This window comes from Chiloscyllium plagiosum, unplaced genomic scaffold, assembly GCF_037043375.1.
Source record: "Chiloscyllium plagiosum isolate Xiang-an unplaced genomic scaffold, Cpla_swu_hap1 HiC_scaffold_15, whole genome shotgun sequence".
Lineage (NCBI taxonomy): Eukaryota > Metazoa > Chordata > Chondrichthyes > Orectolobiformes > Hemiscylliidae > Chiloscyllium > Chiloscyllium plagiosum.
Genome location: NW_028270153.1, coordinates 15,843,793 through 15,866,511, shown reverse-complemented (window position 1 = coordinate 15,866,511; position 22,719 = coordinate 15,843,793). Strand labels below are relative to the sequence as shown.

Here is a 22,719-nt window from a genome sequence, read left to right as displayed (position 1 = left end):
GTTTCTAAACTTATGAAACAGATTTAGAATTTGATTTATTTAATTAATTTATTTAAGTCAGAGGCAAGGAAATATTGGATTGAGAGAGAGAGAGAAAGGAATAAAAATGACAAAGGAGAAGTAAGAAAAACTGGCTTCCCCTTAAATTTATTTATGATATTTTACTCAACTACTCCATGTGTTCAGAAGTTCCACATACTAACCGTTCTCTGGGGAAATAAGATTTTGTTTTCCTGAGTTCCTTTTTGGATTTCTGTGAATATCATTGCACTTAAATTCTCTAGATTTAGATTTCTTACAAGTTGAAATGTCTCCATATCCACCTGAAGGAAGTTTTTAGAATATGAACGGGCTCAGAATTCAGAATGAAGAGTCATTGGACTTGAAACATCATCCCTGTTTTATCTCCACATGCTGCCTATCTAGTACTTTGCTGCTTCATTCAGAACTTAAAGGCTCAATGAGCAAAAAGACAAGGCAAGGCAGAGATGCTGTATGCATTGAGAGAGGTGCAAAGTGAATGAGTACTGAGAAAGCAAGCTAAGAGCCCTGAGATACAGCCTATGCCAATGCATGAGATTGGAGCCTTTCCCTCTGTGCAAAGCAGTCTGGCAGCAGAATTGAAATGTTAGGTGTCGATGAGTTCCAAAGTGTAGTACTGAAGTGAGTGAGTCTGAGATATACTATGATATGCTGCGGCTTGTGCTTGGCTGATGCCAGCCTCTGTCTGTGCAGGGTCCAGGCTCTAACTGTCCATGTAGGTGTTGTGGAATGCTGGCCAAGATAGAATCCTGGAGAAGACACCAGGAAGTTGCAACTGCTAGGTATCCTCTCTGACTTCTATGTTGGGAATTGCCACCAGCTAGTTTCTCTTCACTCCTGTGGAAAATAGCAACCTGCATATAGATGGGGCGGAATTGGGTTACAATGATCCGATATCAATGCATGCAAATAGACCCCTCAATGCTCATGTGAGATTCTTATCTAGCCATTGAAACCCCCTGCACTAAATTGCATGGTTTTTGTTGTCACCAGGCATCTAAAACCATACTTTTTCCATTCTCTCCTTATTTTCCTAGTTATCTCACCATTGCCCACAGTGTTCAGGGTATAGCAGAATTCAGCCCTCCATTAGTTGGGCGTTTTAACACAAATTGTGGTTATTCCATTGTATTTTGAGAGATCCATCAGCAGGTCAAGCAGCATCTGTGGAGAGTAGCAGTGTTAAGATTTCAAGTCTGTTGAATATAGCCAGCATTTTTTTTTGTTGTTTTTAATGTCCTATTTCAAGCTTCTGCAACATTTTGCTTTGGTAACAGCGATGTCATTTCTTTTTGACTCTAGGCATATATCTTAATGATAAGTCCTCAAGAAACCTAAAGAAGATAAATATATAATAAAATTTTGAATTTTAACTTAGATTCTAAATATTGTGAAGGAAGGTATCTATATAGTTACTTGTGTGCTATTCTCTAATTATAGGGTGATACAGCATGGAAACAGACCCTTGAATCCAACTAATTCACACCAACCATGTTCCCAAAGTAAACTAATTCCATCTGCCTGTGTTTTGCCCATACCCATCCAAATGCCTTTTAAACGTAACTGTAGCTGTATCCACTACTTCCTGTGACAGTTCATTCCACACACTAACCACTCCCTGTGTAAAAAACAAAACCAAAAAGATTGCCCCTCATTTTTTTTTCAACTTTCACCTCTCACCTTAAAAATATGCCCCTTAGTTTTGAATTCTGTCCCTTTCTCTCCCCAGGGAAAAGACCTTAGCTATTCCCTTTATCTATGCCCCTCATGATTTTATAAACCCCTATAAGGTCATCCCTTAACCTCGTATGTTCCAGTGAAAAAGGTCCCAGCCTATTTTTATAACTCAGACCACCCATTCCCGACAGCATCCATGTAAATCTTTTCTTTTCTGAACCTTCTCCAATATAGCAGTACCTTTCCTATAACAAGACTGCCAGAACTGCACACAGTACTTCAGAAGAGGTCTCTCCAACGTCCTTTACTACCGCACATGACATCCAACCTCCTATACTCAAAGATCTGAGCTATGAATGCAAGCGTGCTAAATACCTTCTTAACCATCCTGTCAACATGTAATGCAAATTTCAAAGAATTATGTACCTGAACCCCTAGGTGTCTCTGTTCTATAACACTACCAGAGCCCTACCATTAATTGTATTAGTCCTGCCTTTGTTTGTTTTACTAAAATGCAATACCTCACATTTATCCAAATTAAACTCCATCTGCTACTCCTGAGCCCATTGACCCAATTGATCAAGATCCTGTTGCACCCTTAGATAACCTTCTTCACTGTCCACTATACCACCAGTTTTGGTGTCATCTGCAACCTTACTAACTGTGCCTCCTATATTCTCATCTAATCATTTATATAAATGACAAACAAAAGTGGACCCAGTATTGATCCCTGTGTAACACCACTGGCCTCCAGTCTATAAAACAACCTACCACCACCCCACCTCTGTCAATTTTGTATCCAATTTGCAAACTCATTCTGAATCCCATGTGATCCAACTTTACTAGTTAGTCTACTGTGCCGAACCTTATCAAAGGCTTTACTAAAGTACAAGTAGACAACATCTCCACTGTGCTCTCATCAATCTTCTTGGTTACTTACTCAAAAAAAACAAATCAAGCTTGTGACCCAAGATTTCCCTCGCACAAAACCATGCTGACTATCCTGAATCGGTCCTTGCCTCTTAAAATGTATGTTAATCCTACAGTTCAGAATCACCTCCAACAACTTAACCACCACTGACGTCAACTCGGGTCTACAGTTGCCAGGATTCTCCTTACAGCCTTTCTTACATAACGGCACAACATTAGCCACCCTCCAATCCTCCAGCACCTCACCCATGATTATAGATGATACATATATTTCTGCTAGACCCCTGCGATTTCACCCTCAACTTCCCACGATGTCCTGGGATACAATTGCTCAGACCTGGAGCTTTACCCACCTTTATTTTTCTAAGCCTTCCAGCAATTTATCTTCTGTAATGTGAACTGTTTTCAAGACAACAGTTGTTAAATTACTTGCATAAAAACCAAAACGGACATTTTACTCGGAACTCTGTAAATGTGATATTTTCACTAGTTCCATTCCTGTGACCTGAGGTATATAGTGAACATATCACTGCAATGTTAGCATTATGTTTTATTCCTGGCTGTAATTAGCTACATAAAAATGCATAAACACAAGAAATCGCCAAGCAGTTTGTACTTTCTCTCCTTCCTGCATTCAGTATTAAGCTTATGAGTTTAAAAGTTGTAGTTAAGAAATCAGCAAGTTTCACATGCTGTCAAATGCCGGTACAATCACAACATTTAAAAGACATTTGGACATGTGTATGAATAGGAAGAGTTTAGAGGAATATGGGGAGAAAGTGAGGTCTGCAGATGCTGGAGACCAGAGCTGAAAATGTGTTGCTGGAAAAGCGCAGCAGGTCAGGCAGCATCCAGGGAACAGGAGAATCGACGTTTCGGGCATGAGCCCTTCTTCAGGAATGAGGAAAGTTTGTCCAGCAGGCTAAGATAAAAGGTAGGGAGGAGGGACTTGGGGGAGGGGTGTCGGAAATGTGATAGGTGGAAGGAGGTTAAGGTGAGGGTGATAGGTCAGACTGGGGTGGGGGCGGAGAGGTCGGGAAGAAGATTGCAGGTTAGGAAGGCAGTGCTGAATTCGATGGATTAGACTGAGACAAGGTGGGGGGAGGGGAAATGAGGAAACTGGTGAAATCCGAGTTCATCCCTTGTGGTTGGAGGGTTCCTAGGCGGAAGATGAGGCGCTCTTCCTCCAACCGTCGTTTTGTTGTGGTCTGGCGATGGACGAGTCCAAAGACCTGCATATCCTTGGTGGAGTGGGAGGGGGAATTGAAATGTTGAGCCACAGGGTGGTTGGGTTGGTTGGTCCGGGTGTCCCAGAGGTGTTCTCTGAAACGCTCCGCAAGTAGCCGGCCTGTCTCCCCAATATAGAGGAGGCCACATCGGGTGCAGAGGATGCAATAGATGATGTGTGTGGAGGTGCAGGTGAATCTGTGGCGGATATGGAAGTTTCCTTTGGGGCCTTGGAGGGAGGTGAAGGGGGAGGTGTGGGCGCAAGTCTTGCACCTCCTGCGGTTGCAGGGGAAGGTGCCGGGAGTGGAGGTTGGGTTGGTGGGGGGTGTGGACCTGATGAGGGAGTCACGGAGGGAGTGGTCTTTACGGAATGCAGATAGGGGAGGGGAGGGAAATATATCCTTGGTGGTGGGGTCCGTTTGGAGGTGGCGGAAATGACGGCGGATGATGCGCTGAACATGGAGATTGGTGGGGTGGTAGGTGAGGACCAGTGGGGTTCTGTCCTGGTGGCGGTTGGAGGGGCGGGGCTCAAGGGCGGAGGAGCGGGAAGTGGAAGAGATGCGGTGGAGGGCATCGTCGACCATGTTGGGGGGGAAATTGCGGTCCTTGAAGAAGGAGGCCATCTGGGTTGTGCGTTTTTGGAACTGGTCCTCCTGGGAGCAGATGCGGCGGAGTTGAAGGAATTGGGAGAATGGGATGGCGTTTTTACAGGGGGCAGGATGGGAGGAGGTGTAGTCCAGGTAGCTGTGGGAGTCGGTCGGTTTGTAGTAGATGTCCGTGTTGATTCGGTCGCCTGAGATAGAAATAGAAAGGTCGAGGAAGGGGAGGGAGGAATCTGAGACTGTCCAGGTGAATTTGAGGTTGGGTTGGAAGGTGTTGGTGAAGTGGATGAACTGTTCAACCTCCTCGTGGGAGCACGAGGCGGCGCCGATACAGTCATCGATGTAGCGGAGGAAAAGGTGGGGGGTGGGGCCAGTGTAGTTGCGGAAGATGGATTGTTCCACATATCCTACGAAGAGGCAGGCATATGGGCCTTAGAGGAATATGGGCCAGACTCCATCAAGTGGGATTAGTTTAGTCTGGGAAACTTGGTTGGGATGGACAAAATCAACCAAATAGTCATACAGCATGGAGACAGAAATTATGACTACGACTTTCCAGCAATTTCTGTTTTTATTTCACAAAGGTAGGTGGGTGTTGAGTGTGTTGGTGGTTGTTCAGTTGTATAGTTAGACATTAATTGGAAAAAAATGACTTTACATTTCCTCAAGTATCCAGATATGCAAAGTCTCTGACTTTACCTCAGAATCACCAGACTTTTTCAGAAGGTATTGGGAGCAGGGGAATTGCCTGGAGGAGGTTCAAACTTCTTGAGCATTTCTAGCACAGCCAGTGTGGTAGGGCTCACCTGGGATCCTGATACACAACTCTAGTCATTCTGTAGTATCCAGCTTTAAGATCTGGGCCAACATCTTTGGATATTAAATGCTAATTCAAGAGAATCGCATAGCCTTGTTTATAAAGTAATTTCCTCTTGTGTTTTGTCATCCACTGACCCAGAACAGATAAATGCTCTGCTCCCATAATTTTTCTATTCTTAAGTGGTCCACTGTTTACTAGGTCAGGTTAAGTGTGACATAACTTTGCTCCAAGCCACCACCTTCACTAGTTTTCACCCCCAAAGAACTAAGCATGCTAACACCCTTAAGTGAGAGATTTTATTTTTCTGGCTAGAGCAAAAGAGCTCAATTGTAAAATCATGCAATGTTTAGAATGCATTCAGAATGTTATTTTGTGAAGTATGTTTTAGAACTTACCATGGAAAAGACCACTGTGAGTTTAGTGATGAGCAACAAACCAGAATTAGTTAGCAATCTAATTATTGACTAAGTGATTGAATTTGTTGTTAGATTTGAGAGGGATGAGAAATGGTCATGAACTGTGAGGAAACTTCAACGAGATGAGAAGTGAATTAATTGCATTAAACTCAGATGAACTATTAACGGTGAAACTATAGACAAGCAGTAACGAATATCTTTGGAATTCTCAACTCCAGAAGCCTGTGGATGTTCAGCTGTTGAATATATTCAAGAGTATTCACTAGGTTTGTTTTTAAACTGAGGGAATAAAATGATATGGTGATTTGGCAGAAAGGAGGAACTGAAATCAGATCAGCAATGTTGGAAGAATGTTGAGAGGCGAAGGGCTGTATGATCTACTTTTGTTTCTTTTTGTTCTTATACTAAATTATTGCTTTGAATGCATGAAACAAAATCCATGCATGCACAGAAAAAACAAAGGTTCTATTCAAGTAGCTAATTAATCACAGTCAGCAAATGCATTAAGGACTTGAGTGAAGGCTTAACAAATGCCACAAAATCTAGAAGACCAGGAGAGATATAAGAAGCAACCAAGAGACAATTTTTTACACAGAGGATGGTTTGTGTGTGGAATGAACCTCCCTGAGGAAGTGATATTTGGATAGATACATGAATTGGGAAAGGTTTGGAGGGATATTGGCTGGGGAAGGCAGGTAGGACTAGTTGAGTTTAGGATTGTGTTTGGCATGAACTAGTTGGACCTGAAGGATCTGTTTTCATGCTGTATGATTCAATGACTGTATAAGCAACTAAGAGAAATGAAAGTAATTTGATGCGAAGAGAAAATATGAAAATAATTTGCCAGATAACAGCAAAATACGTTAGGAGTATGTTGAGAAGTGTGGTAATGAGAATTGAGGGCCCATTCAGGACAGATACAGGCAAAACTCCAATGGATAGTAAAGAAATGACATTCTGACATAATAGGTATTTCTTGTGTGTTCACAGGGAAGGAAGGCAGTACAATACTAATGCTACAAGGAAATGTAAAAATAAATCAAGGGGAGGAACTGAGTGGATTTACATTCAAACTGGTAGTGGAGAAAATAATGGAGCATAAGAAAAGAGGATTAGTTTAATTGCTCAAATTGCAGATTTGTTAGTCATAATTTCTGAAGCTGAAGAAAAGTTATGCTTTTTTGACAGTTGCATAACTCAAACACTTGAGAGGGAGACACCAGTAACTTTAGACCTGTCAGTTTAATATCAGAAAGTTTCTCAATGAATGGCAAAACAGGAAGCTCAGAGGAATGGAGGGTTTGCTGGGTGCTTGTCCACAGATCCTTGAAGGTGGCAGGACAGGTTAATAAGGTGTTTAAGAAGGTATACGGTTCACAGAATCCAGACAACACAGTTTCTGCACTAATCCTCCAAAGAGTAACCCACCCAGACCCAGCCCGTAATCCTCCAATTTATCATGGCTAAGCCACCTACCCTGCACTTCCCTAAACACAACGGGGCAATTTTAGCATGGCCAATTCACCTCCCCTGCGCATCTTTGGGAGGAAACCGGAGCACCAGAGGAAACCCTCGTAGACACTGGGTGAATGTGCAAACTCCATATAGACAGTCTCCCAAGGCTGGAATTAAACCCAGGTATCTGGTGATGTGACGAAGTAGTGGCTTAATCACTGTGCCACCATACTGCCCATTTGGCCTTATCGTTCGAGGCATAATTCAAAAGAGCAAGGAGGTCATGTTGGAGCTGTACAGAAATTTGGTTAGGCCACAGCTGGAGTATTGTGTGCATTTCTGGTCACTGCATTATGGGGGGAATGTGATTGCACTTGAGGTGCAAAGGAAATTTACCAGGATGTTGCCAGGGATGGAGGACTTCAGCAATGAAGAGAGGCTGAATAAGTTCAGGTTGTTTTCTTTGGAGCAGAAAAGGTTATGTAGAGGTATATAAGATTGAGGGGAAAGAACTGGTTGAATAGAATGTAGCTGTTCGCCTTAATTGAAGGGTCATTAACAAGGGAGCATAATTTTAAAATGAAAGGTAGGGGATTTAGAGGGAATTTAAGCAAAATACTTTTTCACCCAATGGGAGTCTGGAATGCACTGTCCAGCTGGATAGTTGAGGTGGGAAACCTCACAGAATTTGTAGGGCTAAAGTGGAAGGTGAGCCACCTCCAGAGGCCTGTGTTAATTTATTTTGATCAGTTCAGTGCTCAGACTATTACTCAAAAAAGGTAAAATTGGTATAGACTTAATTCAAAATTCTGAACAATGATTTGCTGTCTGATTTGAATGCATTTTTCAGCACCTTCAATTGAAGGTGCAGTTGAACCTTTTGAACATTAAACTTTATATTTTTTAGCATCAACAATTTGGCTCATATATCAAAATTAAAGTAATAAAACTCAATTTTAACAAGAACTCAAATGCTTTTCATAGTGCCTGCCAACTAAGTCATATCAAAGCAAAATACTGCAGATGCTGGAAATCTGAAATGAACACTGAGAATGCTGGAGAAACAGAACAAGTCTGGCAGCATCTGTGGAGAGGAAAAGGGTTAACATTTGAGTCTGGTATGACTTTCTCAAAACTGACTCTTCTGGTAGTCCTGCTGAGTTTCTCCAGCATTCTCTTTTTTGTTTTTGTACTAAGTGAGATACTTGGTTTCAAATCCACTCACCCTCTAACTTGTGTAAAATGTGTATTTTCTGTTAGGATTTTTTTTTCATCTGTTTGGTATAATTTTGTTTAATTGTTCTTGTGATAGTAACATTGGCAAGACTGCATTTATTGCTCATCCTAGTTTCACTGGTAAGATGGTAATTGAATGACACTTCAGACATTGCAGTCCAGGTAATGATGGGTGACCTCCAAGTAATATTATTTAAATAATGCAATTGTCAAATGAAGGATCAGGTCTGCATCATGATTTTTATCTGTATGTAAAGGATACAGATCTGTGATTCTTTTTTGTTTCCTTATTTTCCTTTTATCTTTAAGAGGTATTCTCTACATCCTAAGGTGAGAACGATCCTAGGCAACAATGTTATTTATAGAAAAACTTTCAAAACTTACTTTGACAACTCGATTGCTGTCTGTACATAATGTTTAGCACAGTTTTTTTTCCCTGGAGTAAGATTTCATAGGCTAGTGCTGCTCACGTTTCAGAAGAATCATCAAAGCCATGTTAATGAACAAAGATCCAGGTTCATCTTCCCATTCATAAAAGACAAAAACAAGAGGGAACAGTTTTGAAGTCATTTGTAAAAGAAGCAATTGTATTGTGAGATAAAATGTTTGCGTAGCAAGTATTTAGGATCCCGAATTAACCTGGTTCACAGGTTCAATGAAGACATTCAAGCGGGCATTAGGTGATTGTTTCTATTCAAACAATATGCAGTGTTATGGGGAAAAGGTAGGAGAATTACACTAATTCATGATGTTCATAGAGCTATTGCAAATGAATGGGCTGAGTGACCTCCTTGAGCACTATGGCAATACTAGAATTCTGAAATATCAATCACGATGACCATGTAAGTGTAGGATTGTTGTAAAATCCTATCTGGCTCACTAATGTCCTTTAGGACCACCATCACCTGGTCTGACTTCAGGCTCACAGTTTGACTCTCAACTGCACTCTGAAAAAAGCCTAGCAAAGCATTCAGCTAAGGGCAGTTAGGATTGAGCAATAAATACTGGCCTTGCCTGACTACTATAAGCATATGAACAAGTTTTTAAATGTAAGACATGAATCTGGAGCTGTGGGCCGAAGAGTTAACCTTTTACAGAGCTTTAGAGCTTGTATTTGGAGTTCATGCAGCTGGGCACATCATGTGAATTTCTGCTACTTGATCTGTGGCTTGAGTGTATTTACTTGTTTTCATTTTTTACGCAGCTTATTCTGTGGCTCACCGTTTGGCATCACTCTGAAACATTGAAAGAATAAATCCAGATGACTTCTCAAATCTAGAAGACATGCTTGTCTCTATGTGGGCTACAACTATTGAGGAAATGGAACTAGAATTGGAGTTGGGGAAGGATCGTCTGGAAAACTGGGAGGATGATTTTACAGTTTGGATAGCTTTCAAAGGGAGCATGAAGGATGATGATTTCGTGAATAAGCTAAACACAATCATTGATAATATGTCATGCCTTCTGGAGATGGGTAAGAACTCTATTCAAAGGATTAATGTTTTCAAATTATGCAGTCAGAATTAATTGCATAGGAAAGTACATAGATTTTGAATGTTACTTCTTCCCACCATTTTTAACTTGTTTCTCTTTATTATTATGGCCTAGACCAAACCCCCTCAAAATATATTCAGAAAGCCTAAACACTACTTTTTTTTTATTTTAAGGGCAAATGGAAGGCTTTGCGTTCCAGATTAGATTAGATTACATTAGTGTGGAAACAAGCTCTTCGGCCCAACAAGTCCACACCGACCCGCTGAAGCGCAACCCACCTATACCCCTACATTTACCCCTTACATAACACTACGGGCAATTTAGCATGGCCAATTCACCTGACCTGCACATCTTTTGGACTGTGGGAGGGAACCGGAGCACCCGGAGGAAACCCACGCAGACACGGGGAGAACGTGCAACTCCACACAGTCAGTTGCCTGAGGCGGGAATTGAACCCGAGTCTCCGGCACTATGAGGCAGCAGTGCTAACCAGTGTGCCACCGTGCCGCCCACAATGCAGATGCAATGTGATTGGTCAAACTACTCCATTTTTAAACAAAACAGACTTTGTATTTTAACTATAGTGTAAAAATAGACAAAATTAAGATAAAAGAATTAGCTTAACAGTAACTCTATCGAAATGCTTAACAAAATAATATACATGTTAAATATTACCAATTAACTGTTCCAATATAGTAACATCCCATAAACATGCCCTTGGGAAAGGCAAATTCAATAAAATAGATTGTCTCACGTGCAGTTCCAGCAACTGGAAGAGAGCCCTAACTTTAGCTTTAACAGCGAGGACAAAGAGCTTCCACATCCACCCTTAAAACCCCAGCAACGATAGAAAGCTAAAACTAAAAATCCTGATTGTATGGAAGCTTGACCCCACCCATTCAGGTTGCTTCTATTGTGGCAACATTTTTGAAAAAACAAGGCCTCACAAGCTGTTTACTGTATTGGCTTTGAGCAGACTGCTCGTTGCCTCTGAACCTTTCTTCACAAAACAAAACGAACAATATAGACATCTTAAAGCCATAGTATCACCAAATTACCTTTTTAAGGTTTAAATATGTTAATTACTGTTTCCAGTCATTTTTATTTCAACTTGTTCCAATTAATCCTTTATCTTGATATGAGTTCCTTCATCTGGTCAGTCAGCGAATGAAGAAGATACCAGTGTAGAGATGTTTGATCTAGCCTGTCCTGCAATAAAGAAAATTTGGTAGTAGTCAGTCTCTTGAAGCCTCAAAAGTTGGATTGAAAAGACTACAAGTACACATTGTGTTCAGACTGAGCTGTGATTTGCTAGCTTTGAATACCAAAAACTCTGCTTCTGAGATGCCATCTAAAAAGGCCACTTTTTAATTTTTCAAGTCCCATATTAAACCATTAACCTCTGATCTAACCCTCTTCTTTTTTTTTAATTAACCATGGTTAATGGCTTTAATAGGACATAATCTCCATCTTAGTGAAATGGCATTAAGTTAAATCATATTTGCAAATATTTCTTTTAATATCTTGAATAGTACTTTGGGAAGCAAGTACCAAATATCAAATATTTACTAACATTTCAACCAGATTCAGAGAAACTAAGGCCAGAGAAAGTGGAACCATGGAACAGTGTCCGTGTAACGTTTAATATTCCCCGTGAAGCTGCAGAGCGATTACGACTGATGGCTCAGAATAATAATCAACAGCTCCGAGATTTGGGCATTCTTTCTGTTCAGATTGAAGGTATTCCGTCTATTTCTGACATTTTAATGAATGCTTCATTGGATGAGTGGACATTCTAGTTGAGTTGTGCACAATTTCATCTAGATACTACAAATGGGTGAGAAGTCACCAAGTGCAACGGTTAATGTACTGCGCAAACTCTGGATAAATTCAGTTTCTACAATGTTAGCAGTGATACTTGATTATCAAAAATGTTTGCTTTTTTATGGAAATTAAGATGAACAATTAGTAATCCATATCAAACTTTTATCAATAAATCTGTGACAGGTTGAACTGTGAGTTGGAGGGAGAGATACTTCAATGTGGTTTGAGCAAGTTGAGTAAGTGGCTAAATGCATAGCAGATAAAGTATAATATGGATAAATGTGATGTTATCCACTTCAGCAAAAACTGGAAGGCAGATTATTGTCTGGTAGGATGGTGCATCAAGACCTGGGTGTCTTTGTACACCAAATGCTGAAAGTAAGCATGCAAGTGCAACAGGCAGTGAAAAAAAATGTTAGCCTTCATAGTGAGAAGATTCGAATATAGGAGCAGATGTATCTTGCTGCCTTGGTGAGACCATACCTTGGAGTATTGTGTGCAATTTTGGTTGTCTTATCTGAGGAAGGATATTCTGACAACAAAAGGAGGGAGTGCAACAAAGTTTACCAGACTGATTTCTGGGATGACAGGACTGACGTGGAATTAGAGACTGGATTAACGAGTGCTACATTCACTGGAGTTTAGAAGAAACCGATGAATTTCTAACAGGACTTGTCAGGGTAAACTCAAGAAGGATGTTCTGGATTAGTAGTGCTGGAAGAGCACAGCAGTTCAGGTAGCATCCAAGGAGCTTCGAAATCGACGTTTCGGGCAGAAGCTCTTCAAGAAAGATGTGCCTAATGACTGGGGAATCCAAAATCAAGGATCAAGGATATGTATAGGCCATTTAGGATTAAGATGAGGAGAAACGTCTTCAGTGGTGAGCCTGCAAAATTCTATACCATAGAAGGAGATTGAGGCCACAACATTGAATTTTTACAAGAAAGAGTTATTGTTCTTTGACAGAAGAGATGAAAGGGTTTGGGGAGAAAGTGGGACAAGATTCTGAGGTGGAAGATCAGCCATGTCATATTGATTGATGGAGCAGGCTGAATGGCCTAGTCCTATTTTCTGTTTCTATGTAGAAAACTTCAAAAGTCTGAAAGTTTTTTTTAAAAAATATGTTCTATTCCATTTCAGGTGAAGGAGTCATTAACTTGGCTCTGGGGCAGCAAAGAGGCCAAGAGATCAGAGTAAATGGGCCAGTGAATCAGATTAGAATGGAATCAGGATTTTCTTTACAAGGAGGTCAAGGTATGGAAAATATTCTACCTCCATGCACTTCTTGGAATGAGGTGATTGTATTGTTGCATTTTGAAAGAAATGGCAAATTAGATTCTGAGAAGTGCATTGTTGCTTTCTTTTTATGAAGTGAGATATATTTCCATAGGAGGTGGGCTGGGCAGAGTCTATAATACTGGCTGTACAGAGGAGTGATTATATAAGATGTAAAATCACAGTTATGATGAGAAAAACCATCTTTATTCACCTGTTCAAATCCCTTAAGCATCAATTGTTTAATAAATTATTTCTGGGGTTTGTTTTCAGTAATTACACTGGATGTTGATCCCTCTTCTCCACTCCTGCACATAAGTAACATTGTAAAGTGCACTATTTAATTAAAAAGTCTTCTGAATTAACATAAATAAGCAGTGTGACTGTTGTATCTAGATGGAAGAGAAAGTGAGGACTGCAGATGCTGGAGATCAGAGCTGAAAATGTGTTGCTGGAAAAGCGCAGCAGGTCAGGCAGCATCCAAGGAGCAGGAGAATCGACGTTTTGGGCATGAGCCCTTCTTCAGGAATCTAGATCCTGAATCCTGTTGTATCTAGATCCCGATACATGATCAGTTTTAAGAGAGTTGTAGTTCGAATGTAAAGTGTAATCAAAGAAAGAGATTGTCACTTGGTTAAAGGACTAGACTAGGTAATGAGAGAGTAATGTTACTCTTTTTCTTAGACTACAGGATGCACCAGGATCTTAACAAAAAATGTTTAGGCATGACCTTTGGATCTTAAGGCATTTGGTAATTTTAAATGTCTTACTCCAAAAACAGTGAGTCTTTTGGTCAAGCAAATACAATAACTAGGTAGATTTTAACTTTTCTCAACAAGGATAGTTGTTGGCTGTATTTAAACATCTTGATATAATAATACTGAGTTTTAATCTGAGGACCGCATGGTATGACAAAGTGAAATTCTGCATAAAGAAGAAAATTCAGAGGCTTGCAAAATTGAATGCCTATTTGGCTATGTTAATAACCATGCATTAATGCTCATTAGTATTCAAAGTTATAAAATTTAGTATGGATCAGGATAATAATGTAGCAGAAGTAGGTGATGCCAATTGCAATTATTAATGAAACAATTATAATTCCATGTTTTGTTTTGGAACAAGGTTTGATTAGAATGAACAACCCATCGGCTTCCATGGTTCCTTCAAGTAGCAACATAGCAGGTTCCTTAGTTAGTAGTGGAGCAAGTTCAGAACTACTACAAAACCGAATACCACATTCCTCAACTCGAACCACCACCCAGCCTGGTAAGGAGGGGATTAAGCATATTAAAAACTTATTTCTTACAGAGGCAATACATGACGGAGAGCTTTCTGAAGGATGTGCATCTTTCCCCATACTAGGCTAGTTCAGCAGTGGATTTGTTTTGTACATGTATTTGAATTAATGTACATATTCCATAAAATACATTACATCTTTCTAGCTCTTAACTTTGCTGTTACTATGCACTAGCAATTTGAGTGGTTTTTGCCACTAATAGGATGCTGCTGTCAAGCCACAAAGGTATTTTGCCTATCACACAAATGAATCATGTGGTATGTGAACTTCATTGCCCATGTGTGCCAGGTATGTAGGCTATACGTCACAAAAACTGGCAGATTGTGTCAAACAGCATATCCCTTCAGTGTTCGCTACAGGCCGGTACCTAACCAAATTGAACTTGCAAAGCTTACAACCCAGAGCATTAGCTGTGATTCTTCATTTGGACAACGTCAGCTGGCTATCTTGTATGTGAAGAATTATGCTGACTGACAATTTAGAATTGTCAGTCAGGCTCACACTGTGGCACACCTGTGCATACTGGAAGCTGCATACACTAATGCATAGGGTGCTGTTCTTTGCAGACAGGCATGTGCAATGAGCCTATTTCAACCCAATAAAATTGGTGACAGCCATTTGCTAGTTCATCTCTCTGGCAATGCCATGATTAAACAGTCAGTTTTCCTGGTTTAAAATGTAAATAAAGCCTATCAATTAATCGTCAATCATTATTAATTGGTCCATTCCATGGCATCACCTCTACAAATCTGAGTCTACTTGCTTACAATCAGTACTCTCCTCATACAGTATCAATGTAGGCTTTCCTATTTAATTGCAGAGTTTGCAAATTATCCTGATGAATACAAAATGAAAAGCTTCAAAGACATCCTTTGTTTTTAGCAATTGTCTTCAGTTTGTAAATATACACATAACGTTGCCTGAATATAATGTCATAGAGATGTACAGCATGGAAACAGACCCTTCGGTCCAAACTGTCCATGCTGACCAGATATCCCAACCCAATCTAGTCCCACCTGCCAGCACCCGGCCCATATCCCTCCAAACCCTTCCTATTCATATACCCATCCAAATGCCTCTTAAATGTTGCATTTGTACCAGCCTCCACCACTTTCTCTGGCAGCTCATTCCATAACTCTTACCACCCTTTGTGTGAAAACGTTGCCCCATTAGTCTCTTTTATATGTTACCCCTCTCACCCTAAACCTATGCCCTCTAGTTCTGGACTCCCCAACCCCAGAGAAAAGACTTTGTCTATTTACCCTATCCATGCCTCTCATAATTTTGTAAACCTCTATAAGGTCACCCCTCAGCCTCCGACGCTCCAGGGAAAACAGCCCCAGCCTGTTCAGCCTCTCCCTATAACTCAAATCCACCAACCCTGGCAACATCCTTGTAAATCTTTTCTGAACGCTTTCAAGTTTCACAACACCTTTCCGATAGGAAGGAGACCAGAATTGCACGCAGTATTCCAACAGTGGCCTAACCAATGTCCAGTACAGCCGCAACATGACTTCCCAACCCCTGTACTCAATACTCTGACCAATAAAAGAAAGCATACCAAACGCCGCTTCTCAATCCTATCTACCTGTGACTCCATTTTCAGGGAGCTATGAACCTGCACTCCAAGGTCTCTTTGTTCAGCAACACTCCCTCGGACTTTACCATTAAGTGTATAAGTCCTGCTAAGATTTGCTTTCCCAAAATTCAGCACCTCACATTTATCTGAATTAAACTCCAACTGCCACTTAGCCAATTGGCCCATCTGGTCAAGATCCTGTTGTAATCTGAGGTATCCGTCTTCGCTGTCCACTACACTTCAAATTTTTGTCATCTTCAAACTTACTAACTGTGTCTCTTATGTTCACATCCAAATCTTTTATGTAAATGACAAAAAGCAGAGGACCCCGCACCGATCCTTGTGGCACTCCACTGGTCACAGGCCTCCAGTCTGAAAAAACAACCCACCACCACCACCCTCTGTCTTCTACCTTTGAGCGAGTTCTGTATCCAAGTGGCTATTTCTCCCTGTATTCTGTGCGATCTAACCTTGCTAATCAGTCTCCCATGGGGAACCTTGTCATACGCCTTACTGCAGTCCATATTAGATCACATCTACTGCCCTGCCCTCATCAATCCTCTTTGTTACTTCTTCAAAAAGCTCAATCACGTTTGTGAGACATGATTCCCCATGCACAAAACCATGTTGACTATCCCTAATCAGTCCTTGCCTTTCCAAATACATGTACATCCTGTCCCTCCGGATTCCCTCCAACAACTTGCCCACCACTGACATCAGGCTGACTGGTCTATAGTTCCCTGGCTTGTCCTTACCACCCTTCTTAAACTGTGGCACCATGTTAGCCGACCTCCAGTCTTCCGACACCTCACCTGTGACTACTGATGATACAAAATGTCCTTGAGTTTTAGATCATTTCTCAAATTAACTTGAACTCTGGTCTTCCGGCTGTTCAGCAGAGAGTTTTTCTACTTTTAATTATTATGTAAAGAGTTTTGAGCAAAGTACTGAACAGTTGTCATTGAATAGTTCATAATTCATGTTAACATAGTGGATTATTTAAACTGACACTACACCTGCAGGTTTCTTGTGGAGCATATTCATGTATTTATTTAAGTTGGTCATACTAGCATAATGTGCTGTGGCATAACAGGCTGCACATTCATGTTTGCATATCCAAAAATATAAGGTCTCATTTTGTTGTTGTGTGAAAGAGAGGTGCTTTACAGAAGTGGCAGAATGCACATTTTTCTGGCCCAAATAGGAAATTATATGTAAGGATGTAAGACACATCTAATGCAAATTAATAACCTTTCATATTTTGAATAGTGAATTTGCAAACCTGAATGCATTAATGCCAGCCAGGAACTACTTTTGCATGAGACTTTTGTTTCTTGTTAATTTTTCTACTGATTACAGGCATTCTCATTTTCAGTCATCTTGTCACGCTGGAATTATTGAATATGTTCAAAATTTGTGGATTAGATATTTTCATGGGATCAGTTCACTGGTCATTCCCATAAGTAGAATACCTATCCCATTATGAGGAGGGCATCTTATTCCAAGATATAGTTAAATGATGTGAGCTGGTAAATGGAATGTCAACTGTTTCATCCATTGTCTAAGGTCATGTTGCACTATTTAAATTCTTCTCCGCATGAAAGATTGACAGTAAAGCATTCAAGCTAACTGATGCTGTATTTTCACATCAGCCTGGTGTCAGAGGGTAAGTGAGCTCAAGCCCTCTGATCGTTACTTGTACCTGGAGGTTTGACCTACCAAGGGCACTAAATTAAATTAACCATGAGAAATAATGTACAGTGAATGAATGTTGGCTAATTGTTCAATTTACAACTCGTGATGCAGTGATATTGTCTCTACCTCTAAGCCAGGAGACCAGAATTCAAATCCCACTTGCTGCAGAGATATCTAAAATATCTCTGAAAAGGTTGATTAGAAAATATGTGCAATTGATGACTCAAAACTTTGGAACCTGAATAAATGCGGATAGCAAATCTTTTTCAAAGAGCTAAAAGCTTTAGTTTAAAGGCCATAAAAATTGTAGTTTCTTCCTGCAATTCTGGGTTAATATTGGGTCAAAATGTGCTGTATTTCATTGGAGTTGCACTGTAAAAGCTGAAACTAATTGTTCCGGCAACATCAAATTTAAAACTGTAGCCGGGCAATACAAATAAACCACAAAACTCTACAGAATCTTAAGATGAGGTAAAAACAATGACTGCAGATGCTGGAAACCAGATTCTGGATCAATGGTGCTGGAAGAGCACAGCAATGTCATACTACATCTGAATTGTTAATAATATTTATCTCTGCAGATGCTACCAGACCTACTGAGTTCCTGCAGCATTCACTATGTTTGTTATATATCTACAGGTGTTAATTTCAGTATTGAAAGCATTGTACTTATCATTTTATAATGTTTGAAATTAAATGCATTTTCTTCTTTTTAAACAAGATATGGATTCTGTTTTGTCAACGCTAAACCTTCAAGCATCAAGCCATCCCTCTGGATCGTTGCCTTCACAGACTAATATTGTGCAAACGATGTCAACCAACAGGCAGATTGTCCCAGCCAACCTTCAGCCTCATCAATTGCAGGGGGTGCGGCCTCCATTTAACCGGGCTCAAATTTCCATAGCTGCCACGTGGAACCAAGTCCCAGCTGCAGCAATCCAGTCATCTACACAGGGGGCCTTAGGAACCCTCGCAAATCAGATCTGGAAGAAGGCTCCAATGCCTGGACAAATGCAGCCCCAGCAACTTCAGGTCAGACCGTCCCTGGCAACTGTGCAGACACCAGCTCACCCTCCTCCTCCATACCCATTTGGAAGTCAGCAAACATCACAAAGCCTTCAAACCTTTTGTCAACCTTGCAGCTCCCCACAGTTTGCATCACCGCCCCCTAAGAACCATCAGGGAGGACCTTCTCGAGTACCTACGCCCTTGCAACAGCCTCACCTAACCAACAAGTCTCCAGTCTCGTCTCCTTCCTCTTTCCAGCAAAGCTCACCTTCTTCTTCTCCAACGGTGAACCAGCCACAGCAGCACATAGGACCCAGGACGCCTCAGAGCAGCTCCCTCCCTCAAACGTTTCAGCCAGCTGTGTGCCAGAGTTCTCCAAGTCGAGGTCCTGTAGTTCAGCAAGGAAATGTGCCTGCTGGGTTTATGATGCAAGCAAATCAGGTGGCACAGAGTTCCCATTCTGGTATAGGAAGTAAGTGTTGACACATTTGGAAATAAATTGCCAGTAAATAAATAATAATGCATTTTTATTTTGAGGGATCAAGTCAAATGCTACGGGGAACAGAAATCTGAGGAAGTGTAAACTGTCCTGTGCATTGTGCACTCAATCACTATGAAATACTTGAGTGTGCATATTTTCCAATTAAGCCCAAAGCTAATTAAAATAGTTAGTTTTGCTTCCCTCATGGTTAACTTTTAAAATAAAAGATTCTATCCCAATGCCCATTTTTAACATAAAACCAACATAATGCCTTTAGTCTTCATACTTTTCTATTACTACTCCCATTGTCTTTGTTTTGCACGTATTTGTTTTAGTTCATAAAATAAATGTTATCGTTACTCCATATAATTTGCTCCCCCCCACCCCCACCCCCACTTCTGGCTGTTAGTTTCAGAATTGATAGCTTTGTACAATGATCCTTTACCCACAAAAAAAACTGATTGGAAAAGCCCAAATTCATCTGCCAGGCCGTTTTAAGCTTTGTTTTACTTACAGCCTTGTAGCCAAGTGATCAGTTACACTTCCCTCCCATTCTTCCAGTGATCAAATTTTCAATTGGAACAGATCAGAAACTTTATAGAAGAGTTATATGCACTTCACCCTATTCAGAAAAGCACTGATACTGTTTAGTGTATGTGTTCCAATGTTTGAGTGGAAGTATTGTATTAGTTATGTTTGGTGGAAACTAGACTGATCTGTGTGAATGATTTACCATTCTGTTGTACCTTTATCAAATGTTTAATACCAAGATTTGATCAGAATTAGAACTGGAAATGTGTTGCTGGAAAAGCGCAGCAGGTCAGGCAGCATCCAGGGAACAGGAGAATCGGGCTTATGCCCGAAACGTCGATTCTCCTGTTCCCTGGATGCTGCCTGACCTGCTGCGCTTTTCCAGCAACACATTTCCAGCTCTGATCTCCAGCATCTGCAGACCTCACTTTCTCCTTTGATCAGAATTAGTCAGGTGATCTTATTTCTTTAAGGCTCCTTCCTCAAATGTAAATATTGTGAAATGGGAATTACTAGCGTTTAAAATTTGCCATCGAAAGATAGGGTATCGAAGGTGATGCAGAGTGTATCTACTTTTAATGTTGTTGGTTATTTAATGTTGTTGGTTACTATTGGAAAGAATTTATTTATTATTGGTTCTGATTATTCAGTGTTAATTTTCATTTAATTGATCAGCCATATGATCTCCTGTATTTTAAAAATACACTCACTAAATTCTGTTTGCTATTCAGAGGTGACAGAAATATTAACTCTGTACAGTCTGGATTGAAATCTTAATTCTCAAAGATGAAAAGAAAATGATTTTATTTTACATGGCATACCTGTTAGGCGATCGTGTTTTAATTGTCAACCAAGATGCAGTAAATTCCCTCCAGATTGCAATATGCCATTTCAGAGTTCTGAGCTCATAATCTACTTGGGCAATTCATTGCTCCACTGAAGTAGTACTGCACTTTGAGGTGTTATTTTTTGGGTACGATATGGTGAATGAGCTGGATGTAAAAGATCCAGCGATAATACTTGAAAAGCAAGGGAGTTTTCTGTGGTGTTTGGGCCAGTATTTATCCTGCAATCGACATCAAAAAAAGATAATCTGGTTAATTTTTGCTTGTGACCTCTTGCTGTGGGCAAACTGTCCCATTTGCAATTTTGCTAAAGGTCACTGTCCTTCAAAAGAATTTCATTCTCTGTGAAATGCTTTAGAACATCCTGAGATCATTAGCACCATATAAATGTAAGTTACTTTCTCCACTGCAAGGGTTGTTTTATGAAATGGCATTAAATTAGCAGCAATACTGAAATGAAAACTCAACTGTCGCTCTTTCCCTTAGGCATGCCAAAGCGTCTTCCACCAACCTTTCCTCCAAGTCAGCCTAATCAGATCTTTACTCAAGCGCAGATAAACCAAGCTGTTGCATCGGGCACCTCAATGAACAGTGGAATTCTGCAGGCACAGCCCAACCAGAATGTACAGCATACAGGTTGTTTTATTTTCTCTCTCCCAGAAAATAGATTAGTATTTGAGCATTGTTCATTGAAGGAATTGACACAGGATGAGAGTGGTGGGGGCAGCTGCACTCCATGTGAGAAATGATTAAATCCCATTTCACTGTGGTAATGGAATCAAACACATGATCCATGACATTATTGAACTAGAAATTTCACCTATGCTGATGTCGGAGTGAGCCATTGCTTTTAATCATAAGCATGTTTTAATGATGAACAGAATTTAATTTTTTGAGTTCTGAAATGGAGGAACATTTTCTCCTTAAATGAATAAAGACAGGATTGGTTTGAAAAAAATTAATGCTGTTTTGCTTTTTGTTTCTAGGTGGTCAAAATAGTGCTACTTCCCAAAATCCAATGAATGTACAGTCTCATGGGCCCCCTAATGTAATGCAGGCAAATCTTGTTGGACTTCATGGAAACCTGAACAACCAACAATCTATCAGTGCTCCTCAGGTGAATGTGGGTAATGTGCAAGGACAGCAGGGCCCTCAATCACAGTTTGTCGGGATGCATCAACAGATTGTACCTACACAGGGACAGATGATGAATGTTCAATCCCAAGGTCTACATCCTCCAAACCAGATGATTATTTCTCGTCCTCAGCTCATCCAGAATCAAATGATGATGGCGGCATCTCAAGGCCATAATATAATTCCATCTGGACAGAGAATGACTCCACCCAAGCAGTTGCATTCACAGCAGGGTCAGCAAATCATGACTACGCATGGGCAAATAATAGGAGCTCCAGGTCAAGTCATATTACAGCAAAGCCAGATGATGGGACTTCCTGAGCAAGTTGTAGTCAGTCAGGTGCAGGGAAACAAATCAGCATTCAATAATCAGAACCAGCAAAATACAATTGCAGGGCCAAGTCAAATGATGAGGGGACCTGCCACAAACACTCAAGGTAATATGGTTCAATTTTCCACACCGATGATCCAGCAGAATCCTCTGAATGGGAATTCTTCTCAAGGGATTGGAATGCAAGGACAAGTACTTAGACCTTCAGTATCTCATCTATCTCAACAACATGGTGGTGACCTTACAACATCAGCTAGTGATGTCAATCTAACACAGATGCTCCCTGATGTACAAATGCAGCAAAGTGTAGTTGCTTCTCACATGCAGACAATGCAGGCAGGTAGCTCTGCTGGGCCTCATTTTTCAGGGCATAGCATGCCTTTCAATACTCCTTATAGCACCACTGCAAGTGGGAGTCCAATGACATTAGCCACTGCCTCTGGTTTTCCAAACAACAAAGATGTCACTCTGACCAGTCCATTGCTTGTCAATCTGCTGCAGAGTGATATCACATCTGCACAGTTTGCAATGACCAACAAGCAAAACAACCAGAATGCCAACAAACCGAAAAAGAAAAAACCTTCACGATCGCAGAAGAAAAAGAACAGTGGAGTTCAGCAGCCAGAAGAGCAAATGCAGCATGTGTAAGTTTCTTTTTAAAAGAATGGTGCTCTTCCCTGGAGCATACTAGGCAATTTTTTTAAAGTGTCTATGCTAGATGTTTTGGCTGGTGATATTACAAATTGATTGAAATCGAAGGAGTCCCTTGTGTTTGAAATGCACACCACCTTGTTGCATCTTAACTCTGTTGTGTTAGTAT

The 22,719-nt window shown here is 40.6% G+C and overlaps 1 protein-coding gene across 5 annotated transcripts in view; it reads left to right on the top strand.

The window, feature by feature from the left end:
* ncoa6 (nuclear receptor coactivator 6) overlaps window positions 1-22,719 on the top strand; it is a 57,600-nt gene that overhangs the window by 4,676 nt on the left and 30,205 nt on the right. For all 5 annotated transcript variants that reach the window (XM_043710750.2, XM_043710752.2, XM_043710747.2 and 2 more), the window contains exons 2-8: window positions 9,610-9,879; window positions 11,484-11,639; window positions 12,864-12,977; window positions 14,121-14,264; window positions 18,291-19,049; window positions 20,921-21,070; window positions 21,421-22,543. In XM_043710750.2, the coding sequence (XP_043566685.2) occupies window positions 9,690-9,879; window positions 11,484-11,639; window positions 12,864-12,977; window positions 14,121-14,264; window positions 18,291-19,049; window positions 20,921-21,070; window positions 21,421-22,543 (2,636 nt within the window). In that variant the 5' untranslated portion in view covers window positions 9,610-9,689. The remainder of the gene's footprint in view (window positions 1-9,609; window positions 9,880-11,483; window positions 11,640-12,863; window positions 12,978-14,120; window positions 14,265-18,290; window positions 19,050-20,920; window positions 21,071-21,420; window positions 22,544-22,719) is intronic.